Below are 14,409 nucleotides of genomic sequence, written 5' to 3'. Positions count from 1 at the left end.
GTTGTAGTTAGGCCTCTTAGGATTATAATTATGTTACCCAAGGATGATGTCATGCATATCAGGACTAAGGTTTCTTCGGCTCCTGGCCCCTCATCAGTGGCATAGAGGAGGGTGGAGGATCGTATTGTTGCCGCCCTTCTAGAGTAGTGGATTTGGTCGTGTCTTCATGTTATGTAGGGGATCTTTGGAGGTGTATTTCGGTTGAGTGGATAGTGCCCCTTTGTGTCTTGGTCCTCTAACTCCTTCTCTAACCGGTGACATTCGACCATTTTTCGACATGGTCGTGGAGCTTGTGAGTTTATGTCTCCGCGGATTAGTCTGGCCAGATATAGGGTGGTCGTCCATGCCTCTTCGTCGCCTTTTTCTCCAGGACGATGATCTGTTTCCCAGATCATTGTTCCTCACACCTTGTGTCTCCGACCGGCTTCTCGCTTTGTCAACCACGTTCCCTAGCTCCGTTGGTATTTCGGAGGCCCAGATGCGGCATCGAGCTTCGTTCACGACATCAAATTTCCAATGAATATTGTGTAGTTTCTAATATCTTTGAAGATGACCTTGTAAGAATCGATGGACTTTGACATATGGCATTTGGCATTTCCAGAAGAAAGAAAAAAGCACGATTTGTTTAGTTAAAGGGAGTGCATATACTTTAGGTGCCTGGAAAACCTATTCACACCAGTCACATTCAACAGCTTGAAGGTCGTCTTCCTCCTCCTACCATTTTACTTAACACAAGATCCAATCGAGCAACCCTTATGCAACCGCCCTCCGACCCAGTCCTGACCGTGGGCCTCCACACCCACGGACCTCATCGCCGCCCCATCCCCCCTCGACCCCAACCGCCTAGGCAACCCCCCTAAGCTCCGCCCTGGTGGACAGCTCCGGCGACCCGGCCCCCTTGGTTAAGTTTGGGACTCGCTCCCGTCGGCTATCGCTCCTGCTCGTACACGACTCGGTCTCACCGTGGCCGGATCTCGTCGCTGGTGCTCCTGACGTCATCTTCAGCCTCACGCTGCGCTTTGCAAAAGATGACCGACGCCACACAAAATTTTCAGGCACATGATGTTTACAAAACCGTTAGTTAAAACGTTTCATAAATTCATAACCAATAATTACGCGAGAGCAGAGGGGGTTTTCCGTGAATGACCCTTTTGCCTCTCTGCTTCCACAGCACAGCGCGAGCTCGCGGAGAGGACGACGCAGCCCAAGTTACCAAACCCCTTCCTCCCCAATCCCCTCCGCCTCCGGCGACACCCCTCCCGCCGCCGCCCGGCGAGATGTCGTCGGTCTGCCGCGCGCCGCGGGAGACCGACTTCGCGCGCTTCCCGGACTCCGCCCCCATCGTCATCGACAACGGCGCCTCCACCTTCCGCATCGGGTAGGAGCCCCCCTCTCCCCCCTCCGCCGCCGCCCCCGGAACTCCCCGAAACCCTAACCCTAACGCGCCGCCTGGTTTGCTCCGTTGCTTGCAGGTGGGCTGGCGAGGCGGAGCCGCGCGTCTCCTTCCGCAACATCGTGCAGAGGCCTCGCCACCGCAGCTCTGGTACGTAGCGCGCGGTGCGCGTTTAGGAATTTCAACTCATGTGGTTGCCTGATGCGAATGCGTTTGGATTTCACGTCGTTGCGGCTCGTTGGCGCAATGCCGCTCGCGGTTTCATAAGTTCATCGTGGCATTCCGTTGGTGACTGGGTGCTGTTCATGAGACTTGGCTTTGTCGTGATGCACCGAAATTGGGCGTATCCTTTTAGATTGATATACGTTTTGTGTATTTTTTTTATGATACTTTGGTTTACTTACTGTCAGTGATTCTGAAAGCGTTTTCAAGTCAGATGTCTGTAGAAATATATTTGCAATTGTGCGAGTTGACTGCAATGTTCATGGTTTTCTGAATATACAAAATGGGCATCACTTTATTTTGAATCAGTTATGCTCGTTTCAGTTGATGGACTTGTAAGAGGATTGGAGCAAATTCTCATATTTTAACTGATTGCAGTTTGTTTCCGATTCAACAGGTGAAACTGTGACAGTTGTAGGAGACACTGATCCAGCTCTAATGAAGTACTTTGACTGCACACGGACATCAATTCGCTCAGCGTTCGATGATGATGTCGTCTATCAGTTCGAGTACATGGAATATGTGGGTCACTCCTACGACATTATCTTCCTGTTTTTTGATTTGTCAGCGAGATCAGCAAATGGTTTATTATGCGTTTTTAGGCTTCAAATGGATAGACTGGGCAGTCAATGTGGCCTGTCATCCTTTCTCCAGAGTGCACTTCTAATTTTTGCATTTTTTAGGAATCTGCAACTCTTAGGTCTTGACTATATGCTTGATACTGATCATATTGGAAAGACTTCATACGAGTGTTAAAATATCAGAAAGACACATATTCAATGCTTAAGTAAAAATTCGATCTGTGCCCCTTGTGATTTTGAGTTGATAAAGAACTTCAAAATGCACTTTTGTAACAGACAAGTCATTGTACTTATTAACCTTTTTGATCTGGTATTATTTGAATGTTGCAGATTCTCGATTATGCTTTTGACCGATTAGGTGCCACATCAGAGGTAAATTTACCTGTGTCAACACATGTCTCTTGAATAATTTCCTTTAGTCTTATTTTTCTTTTCTTCCTTGGTTTGGTGGCTTGTCTTTTACTTTGCACCTGATAAATAAGTAACTTTTACGTAGTTAGTCCTGTTGAATAAAAAAAGAAGGAACCAGGGGTTGGTTATGCATGTCAATTTACAATTCTAGTTACCAGTGTAGTATGTGTAGTGGGGACTAGGGAGTAGGAAACATTTTTCTAGTGAGTGGAAGTCAAACAACGTGATAAGGGCTTTGGGAAAGAACTTTAGTCTTAGCCTCTGAGCATAAGCAAGGTGAACAGAAACAGTGAAGTATGCATGGACGTTTATCGGTAAATGACAAGCATGGACAATTATCTCATTTCACCAGTTTTTCCACTTATAGCAATGAATGCTAAGGAATAACGCAGGAAGAGTTGGTATTCCGAAGCTAGTAGTTTGCTATTCTCATGCAATGAATCTGTAAAGTGAAAACTGAAAACCCTACACATCAGTTCATTTAGTCTCATAGTTCTAAATCTGATAGTTATTGACTTGAAAGATGAGTAACTTATATTTTACGTGTATCTTTAAACTTCACAGCTTAGTTTTTTCTTTATAAACAATTATTTGACAACCTAAAGTTTTTTCATATAAACAAATAATTGTTTCATACTGTTGAAATCTAACTATTATTTGTTTTAATACCGGTCAGGTGGGCCATCCCATTCTTATGACAGAGTGTGAGTGCAATCCATCCTTTTCTCGAGCACGAATGTCTGAACTTCTTTTCGAGACATATGGTGTGCCATCCGTTGGTAATGTCTTTTGTGATCTTTATGTGCTTTTGTTATGACTTATGAACCGCATCTGTTAGTATAGTATTGCAGTAGCACAGTTGATAGAAGCATAAGTACTAATGTTTTCTCTTACTATCTTCATTTCAGCTTTTGGTATCGATGATGTATTTAGCTACAAGTACAATCAGAAGCTTGGAAACTGTGGAGAAGATGGGTTGGCTATTTCGTGTGAATTTGGAACATGCCATGTTGTTCCAGTAAGTTTGTTTCTTCAAGATACGGCTTTCTCCAACTGTGTGCAACATACAAGTCATTTCATGTGTCTCCTTTTGTCAGATACCATGAAATGAGTACAATTACATCTGTTTAGGAGGAAATACCATTGACTGTATTTGAATTTTAAGTTTCTAACTGGATAAACAGGGACATTTTACAGTAGATCATATGTTGAATAAAATGAATAAAAAGAAACAGATGCTACCGTAGATTATGTGTTGCTGTCCAGGCATGCGCTGTCCCCTTTTCTGCTCCCAGCTCCACAACTTCAGTCAAAAAGATGCCTTCACCTATTGGGTTACTGTGGAGAGCTTGAGTGAACAATATTGTTCTGGCACTCTCTCCATGAGTATCTGCTTATATACTCCTCCATGTTAGACAACATACTTTGATGCATTACACAGTGAGATTCTGTTCCTTGACATGCCCCCCCTGAAACACTAACAAAATGAATGCACAACAAATTCTTCGTTTGGACGGAATGTGCTGTATATTAGTTTGGCTTATTGACTGTTTCAGAGACCATGTTCAAGAAAAAGTCTCAGCACTCATGTTTATCTATCTGTATATTTCAAATTAAGTTGTTGATCTATGGACTAAAAGCCATGTTGGATCTGTTTTCAGTTCTTAAAAGGGCAGCCTGTGCTGGGGGCATGCTGCCGAACAAATATTGGTGGATTTCACATTACTGATTTCCTGAGGCAGCTCCTCTCTCTTAAATATCCCTATCACGTGTATGTATGAGCACATTTTTCCGAATTACTTTGTATTATTTGTTTTCCCTAATCCGTACCATTTCCATGTCTAACAGTAGTCATTTTACATTTGCATAGGGCAAATTTTACATGGGAAAAGGCTGAAGAGCTGAAGAAGGAACATTGTTATATAGCTGCTGATTATATGTCGGAGTTGCAGATATTCAAAGTAAGATATTTGTACCTATTTCTTTGTTCGCTTGTCAATTTTCAGAATTATCAAATTCCTATTTCCGGTGTGTTTTTCGTATAGAAAGGACATTCTTTTCACTCCAGTTGCTTATCATTTTCTTAGAATTTCTTTCTAGAAGTATGTTTGTAGCAATTATATACATTCTTGCAACACCATGAATTGATCACTTCAGTTTGCAGAATAACAAGGAAGAAGCTGAAGGGAAGACTAGGTACTGGCAGCTACCATGGGTACCCCCACCCAGAGATGAACCACCATCTGAGGAAGAGCTAGCGAGGAAGGCGGCTTATAAGGAAAAGGCTGGTCAACGTTTGCGAGACATGGCTGCTGCAAAGAGGTCTCAGAAGATAGCAGATCTGGAAGAAAAACTCTCTGGCCTGGAGGATTTGATGGATCACCTTGATGGAGCTGATGAATCGCAAACAACGTCTATTCTGGGTAGATCTGGATACCTTTCCCAGCAGGAAATTAAGTCTGATATTCTGAAAGCAACACAGTCTCTAAGAAAAGCGAAGGGGGAGTCCAATGGCAATGAGGAGAACGCAGATGCTTCAGGAGCTGATAAGTACCCACTTGTATCTGTCCCTGATGACATGTTGACACCAGAGCAGGTATGTGTTTAGTTAAGCTATCGTCTGTGACTTGTTATGTAGTCAACAATGAGATTCCATTAATGTGCTTTTGGGATCATCTTGCACCTTCTTAATGTTAGGATAAATGTAATCTCCCATGGTTAACATTGATCTGTGTCTGTGTTCCACTTCTGCTCTTATCCAGTTAAAGGAAAAGAAAAAACAGATACTACTTAAAACCACGACAGAGGGCAAGCTGCGCGCCAAGCAGAGGCGTGCCGAGGAGGCAGCATTGAGGGAGAAGCAAGAAGAAGAGAGGCGCACGTAAGTGGCAACAGTCTCAGTCTGCAATTTATTACTCCCTCCGTTCACAAATATAAGATGTTTTGGATATTCCAATATTGACTACACGCGGACTGAAATGAGTGAACAAACAAACTAAAATGTGTCTCTATTCACCCGATTCAGAAAAAAGTTAGAACATCTTATATTTGTGAACAGTTGTATTATGGTAAAGCCCTCCTGTACAAAATCACATGCCATTGTGTCTTGTTGATGAAACAGTTACTACCTTAAAGCCATTTTGACATTTTTTGTTGTTCTTTTGAGACGTTCCATGTTCATCAAATTCTAAACTGTAGGAGGAAAGTACATTTCTGTATTTTGTAACTCCAACCATTTTTTTCTACCAATTTTGAAGGAAAAACTAGTGTTTACCATAATAGCAAACTAGTAACCACATATAAAAGAAAGACTAAGAGAGAAGAAACCCCCTAACTTTTCATCGAACTACTAGGTGGGAGACTCGAACAACCCCGGTGGGGTGAGTGGAACCATGTCATTTTTCTCTAGGAGAGCTCCCCCTAGCAACCACATATCGCTGAGCTCAGAGCTGCATTGGCTTCCATGCATTATAAGTTTCTTAAAACCTTTGTTTCTATAAGAGAACATCACTAGAAAGGCAGAATCTGGGAAGTAGGTGCTGCTACTCACTATGTACTGTTAGTATTACCTTGACAATATGTGGTGTATCTTGTGTTAAAGATGCTCTTCCTCCAAATTGGTATGACTTTTCTGCAACCTGTCTTAGAGATCAAAGTTATGGGCTGATAGGTTCTACATCCTGGTTGATATGTATAGGGTACCCCCTAGCTGTTGTAGATGTGCTTGAGGTGTTCTATTGTTTCTTTTGTGATATGTTGTCACTCTTAACTACACAGGGAGAACCCTGAGTTATATTTCGACGAGCTCCGTGCCCGATATTTAGAACTTTCTGAGAAAGTCGATCAGAGGAAGCGACAAAAGGTTAACGGCAACAATAATTCATCTGGCGCCGTAGGCCGTGGCGAGCGTTTAAATGCCGCCCAGAAAGAAAGAATGCGGCTGCTCACCACTGCTGCATTTGACCGAGGGAAAGGGGAGGACACATTTGGAATGAGAGATGAAGATTGGTTGGTCTACAAAAAGATGAGCAAAGAGAATGAGGAAGATGATGATGGGAAAGATGATGATGAATCAGAGCTTGCTCGAATCGCATCAAAAATTCAGGTAAGGCCCCACTCTCATGCTTTCATATTCATGATGTCCATTTTCTCATATCTACGTTTCTTTGGTGAAGTAAAAAACTCTAAAACTAATTGTATCATAATAACATGACGCTTCCCCGTGCAGGAGGTGGATCCTACATTTGTGAACAAACATGATGCTGTTGAACCAGCTCCAGATCCTCATAAAGTACGGCCTCTCACCGCAGAGGATTTCAGAATCGCCATTGGGATCGAGCGGTTCCGCTGCCCTGAGGTACTATTCCAGCCCGGCATGATAGGAGTCGACCAGGCCGGCATCGATGAGATGGTCAGCATCTCCCTCAGGAGGCTACTGGAGGACGAGTCCGTCAAGGAGCGCCTCTGCCAGTCCATCCTCGTCACAGGTGGCAGCTCCCTGTTCCCCGGGATGATCCCTCGGCTCGAATCTGGGATCCGACAGTTCCGGCCGTACCTCGCGCCGCTGAAGCTGGTGAGGGCAGCTGACCCCATCCTGGATGCGTGGCGGGGCGCTGCCGCCTTTGCGGCTTCCAGCAAGTTTGGGAAGCAGACCTTCACCTTGGCGGATTACAGAGAGCACGGCGAGAGCCTGTTCCATCGCTACAATATTGTCTACACGTTGTAGCAGCGTTCTGTTGGTGTGTGCCCCGCTAACGTATAGAGAAACTGAAAAACTGATGCGTCTTGCTTGTGAACAAAAATAGTTTTGCTTGTGATCATGCATCTTGTGAAGATGACATACTTTTAAGTTGGCTTAGAAACATTGATACCGATCGATACCCTTAGTCTAAGCACTTGTCCAAAAAAAAGCATAATCTAATTGTTCTGCTGCCTAAGTATCGTTTGAAGGTTTGGAGCCAGTCCTGAATGATGTGGGTTTTGTACCAGCGTGATGCTCGTGTTATGGTTGCTATATACCGTGCAGCTGTCTTCCCTGTAACTTCTAGTCATATTCTTAAATAATGACACACGTGTTTTCGCCTGATTTTTTAATTATGAGGTTTAATTTCAACATAATATATTCTAAATCTATCAAAAGCTCAATTTAAATTCAGTTTTAGTCCTCTTTCCACTGTTTCAAGGAAATATATTATACATTAAATTATACAAAAATTGATCGTGCCTATATACAATTTTAATTTTTAATATGATTACTTTGAATTCAAAGACTAAAATTCATTTTTCCTAAGTACTCCCTCCGTTCTAAATATAAGCGTTTTTAGAGATTTCAATACGGACTGTATACAGACGTATATTGACATATCTTAGAGTGTAGATTCACTCATTTTGCTCCGTATGTAGTCTATATTGAAATCTTTAGAAGGGCTTATATTTAGGAACGGAGGGAGTATGACATAAATATTGTTTTAGGGGGTTTTACAGATGGGAAAAGACCACGTGAGTTAAAACAAACCCATTACAATTTTTGAATTAGTTTATCTCGATTCAATTGAAATTTGGATTTCAAAACAACTACTCCCTCCGTTCAGAAATACTTGTCAGAGAAATGGATGTATATAGATGTATTTTAGTTTTAGATACATCCATTGTTATCCATTTTCGCGACAAGTAATTCGGGACAGAGGAGGTATGTTACTAATGTCTCCAAGTAAAATATTTGTAGGCATATTCGTAAATAATGCTACACAATTTTTGAAGTTTAACTTGAACATAATAACTAAATGTATTCTAAAAATCCTTGAAAAGCTCAATTTAAATTCAATTCTAGTACTCTCTCCACCGTTTGAAATAGTATTAGACTCTTTTATTAATGTGTTTACTTTAAACTTGAAAAGTGCAATTTACCTTTTTACTATAATAACATAAATATAGGTTCAGATGTTCTACGTATGAGAAATGACTAGACATGAAGCTAAAATTAATCCACTAAGAATTTATGAATTACCTTTAATCACAATTTAACACAATTGTAACTAAAACAACTTAAAAACGAAAAAAATACAGAATAACTTGCGTTGTAGTTTACAATTTTTTGGAATACCCTTGATTGGAGTTAAATAGAGTGAGAACTACCTCACCGTCCCAAAATAAGTGCCTCAACTTTGTACTAAGTTTAGTACAAAGTTATAATAAAATTAAGACACTTATTTTGAGACAGAGGGAGTACCATTTAGGACTTTCAAAAGAATTTCTGTTAATAGTTTTTGAATATCTTGAAATGTGACATCCTCGAAGCATATGACTCAACAGTCACAATGGACCACATGTGGGATGACTTTTTTAGAAACTTAGAATGCATATCCAATGTTAAATGGGTTAAAAAGATGTAATAAAAAGAAAAACCAGGCACTTTTTTTAACTACCATACCCCTTTAGGCCTCGTTTGGCGCAGGGGGTTTCGGGAGGTTTCGAGAGGACAATCCCCGCGAGGGCCAGAAACCCCACAAAAACTCGACGGCCCGTTTGGTAACCGGGGTTTGCGCAGCCCAATTCTCTTCTTTCCCCTTCAATCCCCTCCTACCCACGCGTTTCAGGACCCTCGTCGAGGGGCTCGCGGAAGCACATCCCCGAGCGCAGCGCACGCCTCATCCACCCCGCCGCCACCAGCTTCTCCACGCGCCACCGTCCGCAGCCTCCTCCACGCCGGCCTGAGTGCCTCCCTTCCTTTTCTCTGGTATGTAATTCCGCACTGCCCCCTCCCGTCCCCTCCCGTCCCCCTTTGTTGGTCATAGTCTAGGGTTCTAGACCTCGACCGAGCATGCCGGTGTTGGAGTCATGGGCGAGGCGTGCGCTGCGCTCGGGGCCGGGCGGCCGGACGCGGCCGTGCGGTCTCTACGGGTTGCGTTAGCCAGCTGCTCGCCGGAGAAAGCCGCGGGGGTCGCCAATCTCGATGTTGGCCATCACGTCCGCACAGCTGCACAGGAGCAGCACCAGGCTCAGAAGCAGAGTAGCAGGAAATGAGATGACTGCTCACCTAGTCATCTCAACAAGATTGGTTTTCTCTACTGGATCCTTGTTCACATAATTGGGAATAATTAGTACAGTAGTACTCATTAGTAAGTATATGTAGTAAATCATAGATGCGTGGAGTTGTAGTGCAGAATAAAAATATATGATCAAACGCTTTTTAAGTTTATTGTTGCAATGGCCATCTTCGGAAGCAGGAATTTTACAGTTTGATTCCTACATAAATCATCAAAAAGGGAAAAAATATTTATGCTCCAGAAAGGGTCTTCATCAACCCAGTTGTGAAACGTTCATATCTTTTGTATAGCCAATTACAAAGTATTCAGAGCAGTGTGTCATCAGCTCTTATTAATCTCCTGTCAGCAACTTGGTGTACAACCGGCTTCTTTGAGCACTGATTGTAGAGGGAAAAGGGCATCAATGAAACTCTGTTTAACCATTGTGCTTCGCTCAACACCCTGAACTAATTATTTCTCCTAAAATGTGCGCGAGAAAACAAACAACTGTAATCCGACTCTACATATTGTGATAATTATTAAATAATAATGCCAATGTAATATTGAGTTGTAATATTCAGTTGGGGTTCAAGTGTGTTGTTATATCCGTGGTCGTTTGTTAGTTAACAGCTGCTACTGCTAGTGTAAGGTTCATGGTAGAACTGTACTATACTTGCAACTATTGGTAATATGACATTTCTTGCAGATGAATTTGCAGGAGCATCTGGAGGTCAACCTGATCTTATTTTAGTCCAATTATTGCTTGGCTCTTTGGTTGCAAGAACTGAATTTGTGATTCCTCTTGTAAACCGAGACTTCAAAAGTAATGAAATTATTTCTGCTGTGATGTATAGTTGTTACTAATCTCTGCCATACAGTTGTGCTCCTTATAGTAGTAATAATAAATAATGTACAGTAAGATTTTAGGCCGATAATCCACCGACAGTAGGCCGATGATGCATTTTGCTGATTTTCTGTAGCAGTTTGATGGTACTAGATGGTTCTCCTAATCTCTGCAAAATGATTGTGTTGTTGTAGCAATGTAAATGTAAAATTTGCAGTTTCTTGATCTACTGACAGTAGATTGGTGCGAAACCAAGTGCCATTGGTTCTTATTTATGGCAACATTGGTTCTCCACTCTCAGATTATACATCGACAGTCTACGAACATTGGTTCTGACATGACTTGGAGATTTACCGACTACAGATTGCCGTATGGATGGAAGGTTGTATTATATCAGCTTTGTCAAGTTTTTACTGAATTTAGTTTCCAGGGCAATATTTCATTGCGAGCTTTTAACACATTCTAAGAATTTTAGAAGTCCAGCCGTATTCTAGTTAGTTTCAAATGTGCTTTGCTTCACTTTGGAAGATGTCAGTTGTTTCACTCTGTGATCTGCTCCAGATTATTTTTGTTTTGTTCTGATTTCCGAACCTTGTGCTTCTGCCTTTCATGATTCTGTTCAATTTTCCATTGAGCTAGGCCTTGGTTTAATTCCATCGTCTTGTTGTACATGTGTACTACTTTTTCTGTTGAATTATTTTGATCGGATGTTGGGTGCCAACTGATACCTGATCGTTGCTGTTTCATTTCATACAATTCCTTGTCACTAAATCGGTTGATGAGATATTGATTTCAAGTCATGCAATATTTCTGGTGGGAAAAACGGTTACTAAATTATTCCCTAGAGCAACTTTCTCTCATTTCTATTAAGTGACCTTTACAATTCTGTAGCAAGGATGTAAGGGGAGTTTGTTACATTGGAAAGATTGGATTTTTAAATGTTCTACAACATGTTATGTCAATATGACAAACTCTGCCTACCAAACAGAAATTTTAAACAAAGAGGAATGTGGATGGAGGGGTTTTAGGTATTCAAGGGGTTTTGAGGGGATTGGGTGGAAGGAAGGGATTCACCCAATCCCCTGAAATTCTCCCCTCCCAAAACCTCCCCAATCCACTTCTACCAAACAAGGCCTTAAGGCTAGGGCGCCCCCCTACAGCCCATGCTATTGTATTGGACGTGGTGGAACAATTTCCGGACCTCCGGACCCCTTCGGAATCCTTCGGAACCTTCTGGAAGCTTCCCGGTACAATACCGAAAAAACCCGAACTTTTTCCGGAACCCGAACAACAACTTTCCATATATAAATCTTTACCTCCGGACCATTCTGGAACTCCTCGTGACGTCCGGGATCTCATCCGGGACTCCAAACAATATTCGGTAACCACATACAAACTTCCTTTATAACCCTAGCGTCATCGAACCTTAAGTGTGTAGACCCTACGGGTTCAGGAACAATGCAGACATGACCGAGACAACTCTCCGGTCAATAACCAACAGCGGGATCTGGATACCCATGTTGGCTCCCACATGTTCCACGATGATCTCATCGGATAAACCACGATGTCAAGGACTCAATCAATCCCATATACAATTCCCTTTGTTTAACGGTATTGTACTTGCCCGGGATTCGATCGTCGGTATACCGATACCTTGTTCAATCTCGTTACCGGCAAGTCTCTTTACTCGTTCCGTAACACATCATCCTGTGATCAACCCCTTGGTCACATTGTGCACATTATGATGATGTCCTACCGAGTGGGCCCAGAGATACCTCTCCGTTTACACGGAGTAACAAATCCTAGTCTCGATTCGTGCCAACCCAACAGATACTTTCGGAGATACCTATAGTGCACCTTTATAGCCACCCAGTTACATTGTGACGTTTGGTACACCCAAAGCATTCCTAAGGTATCCGGGAGTTGCACAATCTCATGGTCTAAGGAAAAGATACTTGACATTAGAAAAGCTTTAGCATACGAACTACACGATCTTTGTGCTAGGCTTAGGATTGGGTCTTGTCCATCACATCATTCTCCTAATGATGTGATCCCGTTATCAATGACATCTAATGTCCATGGTCAGGAAACCGTAACCATCTATTGATCAACGAGCTAGTCAACTAGAGGTTTACTAGGGACATGGTGTTGTCTATGTATCCACACATGTATCTGAGTTTCCTATCAATACAATTATAACATGGATAATAAACGATTATCATGAACAAGGAAATATAATAATAACTAATTTATTATTGCCTCTAGGGCATATTTCCAACAGTCTCCCACTTGCACTAGAGTCAATAATCTAGTTCACAACGCCATGTGATTAACACTCACAGGTCACATCGCCATGTGACCAACATCCAAAGAGTTTACTAGTGTCTAAACTAGTTCACATCATCATGTGATTAAGACTCAATGAGTTCTGGAGTTTGATCATGTTTTGCTTGTGAGAGAGGTTTTAGTCAACGGGTCTGCAACATTCAGATCCGTATGTACTTCGCAAATCTCTAGGTCATATTGTAAATGCTGCTTCCACGCTCCACTTGGAGCTATTCCAAATGGTTACTCCACTATACGTATCCGGTTTGCTACTCAGAGTCACTCGGATAGGTGTTAAAGCTTGCATCGACGTAACCCTTTACGCCGAACTCTTTATCACCTCCATAATCGAGAAACATGTCCTTATTTACTTCAAGGACAATTTTGACCGCTGTCCAATGATCCATTCCTGGATCATTCTTGTACCCCTTGACTGACTCATGGCAAGGCACACAACCGGTGCGGTACTTAGCATAGCATACTGTAGAGCCTACGTCTAAAGCATAGGGGACGACCTTCGTCCTTTCTCTCTTTTCTGCCGTGGTCGAGCTTTAAGTCTTAATTTCATACCTTACATCTCAGGCAAGAACTCCTTCTTTGATTGATCCATCTTGAACACCTTCAAGATCATGTCAAGGTATATGCTCATTTGAAAGTACCATTAAGCGTTTTTGATCTATCCTCATAGATCTTGATGCTCAATGTTCAAGTAGCTTAATCCAGGTTTTCTATTGAAAAACACCTTTCAAATAACCCTATATGCTTTTTCAGAAATTCTACATCATTTCTGATCATCAATATGTCAACAACATATACTCATCAAAAATTCTATAGTGCTCTCACTCACTTCTTTGGAAATACATGTTTCTCATAAACTTTGTATAAACCCAAAATCTTTGATCATCTCATCAAAGCGTACATTCCAACTCCGAGATGCTTACTCCAGCCCTTAGAAGGATCGCTGGAGCCAGCATACCTTTTAGCATCCTTAGAATCGACAAAACCTTTCTGATTGTATCACATACAACCTTTCCTTACAAAAACTGGTAAGGAAACTCGTCTTGACATCCATCTGCCAGATTTCATAAATGCAGCTAATGCTAACATGATTCCGACGGACTTAAGCATCGCTACGGATGAGAAGATCTCATCGTAGTCAACTCCTTGAACTTGTGAAAAACTCTTCGCCACAAGTCGAGCTTCATAAATGGTGACATTACCGTCCACGTCCGTCTTCTTCTTAAAGATCCATTTATCTCAATGGCTTGCCAATCATCGGGCAAGTCCATAAAAGTCCATGCTTTGTTCTGATACATGGATCCTATCTCGGATTTCATGGTTTCTAACCATTTGTTGGAATATGGGCCCACCATCGCTTCTTCATAGCTCGTAGGTTCATTGTTGTCTAGCAACATGACCTTCAAGATAGGATCACCGTACCACTCCGAAGCAGTACGCGTCCTTGTCGTCCTACGAGGTACGGTAGTGACTTGATCCGAAGCTTCATGATCACTATCATAAGCTTCCACTTCAATTGGTGTAGGTGCCACAGGAACAACTTCCTGTGCCCTGCTACACACTGGTTGAAGTGATGGTTCAATAACCTCA

General features: G+C 42.2%; 1 protein-coding gene and 1 long non-coding RNA gene across 2 annotated transcripts; both read left to right on the top strand.

The window, feature by feature from the left end:
- The first annotated feature begins 1,136 nt into the window (after positions 1–1,136).
- Positions 1,137–7,572, top strand: LOC123068563 (actin-related protein 5). Its single transcript, XM_044491167.1, has 12 exons — positions 1,137–1,378; positions 1,473–1,543; positions 2,013–2,137; positions 2,527–2,568; positions 3,284–3,386; positions 3,516–3,625; positions 4,269–4,378; positions 4,478–4,568; positions 4,772–5,203; positions 5,370–5,488; positions 6,385–6,712; positions 6,836–7,572. The coding sequence occupies exons 1-12, from the start codon at positions 1,143–1,145 to the stop codon at positions 7,331–7,333; spliced, it is 2,265 nt and encodes a 754-aa protein (XP_044347102.1). The 5' UTR covers positions 1,137–1,142; the 3' UTR covers positions 7,334–7,572.
- Positions 7,573–9,155: 1,583 nt separating this feature from the next.
- Positions 9,156–10,479, top strand: LOC123064752 (uncharacterized). Its single transcript, XR_006430791.1, has 2 exons — positions 9,156–9,343; positions 10,339–10,479. It is a non-coding gene; the product is annotated as an uncharacterized lncRNA (long non-coding RNA).
- The last annotated feature ends 3,930 nt before the right edge of the window (positions 10,480–14,409 follow it).

Source organism: Triticum aestivum, chromosome 3B (assembly GCF_018294505.1).
Source record: "Triticum aestivum cultivar Chinese Spring chromosome 3B, IWGSC CS RefSeq v2.1, whole genome shotgun sequence".
NCBI classification, from domain to species: domain Eukaryota; kingdom Viridiplantae; phylum Streptophyta; class Magnoliopsida; order Poales; family Poaceae; genus Triticum; species Triticum aestivum.
This window is presented reverse-complemented; position numbering and strand designations above follow the sequence as displayed.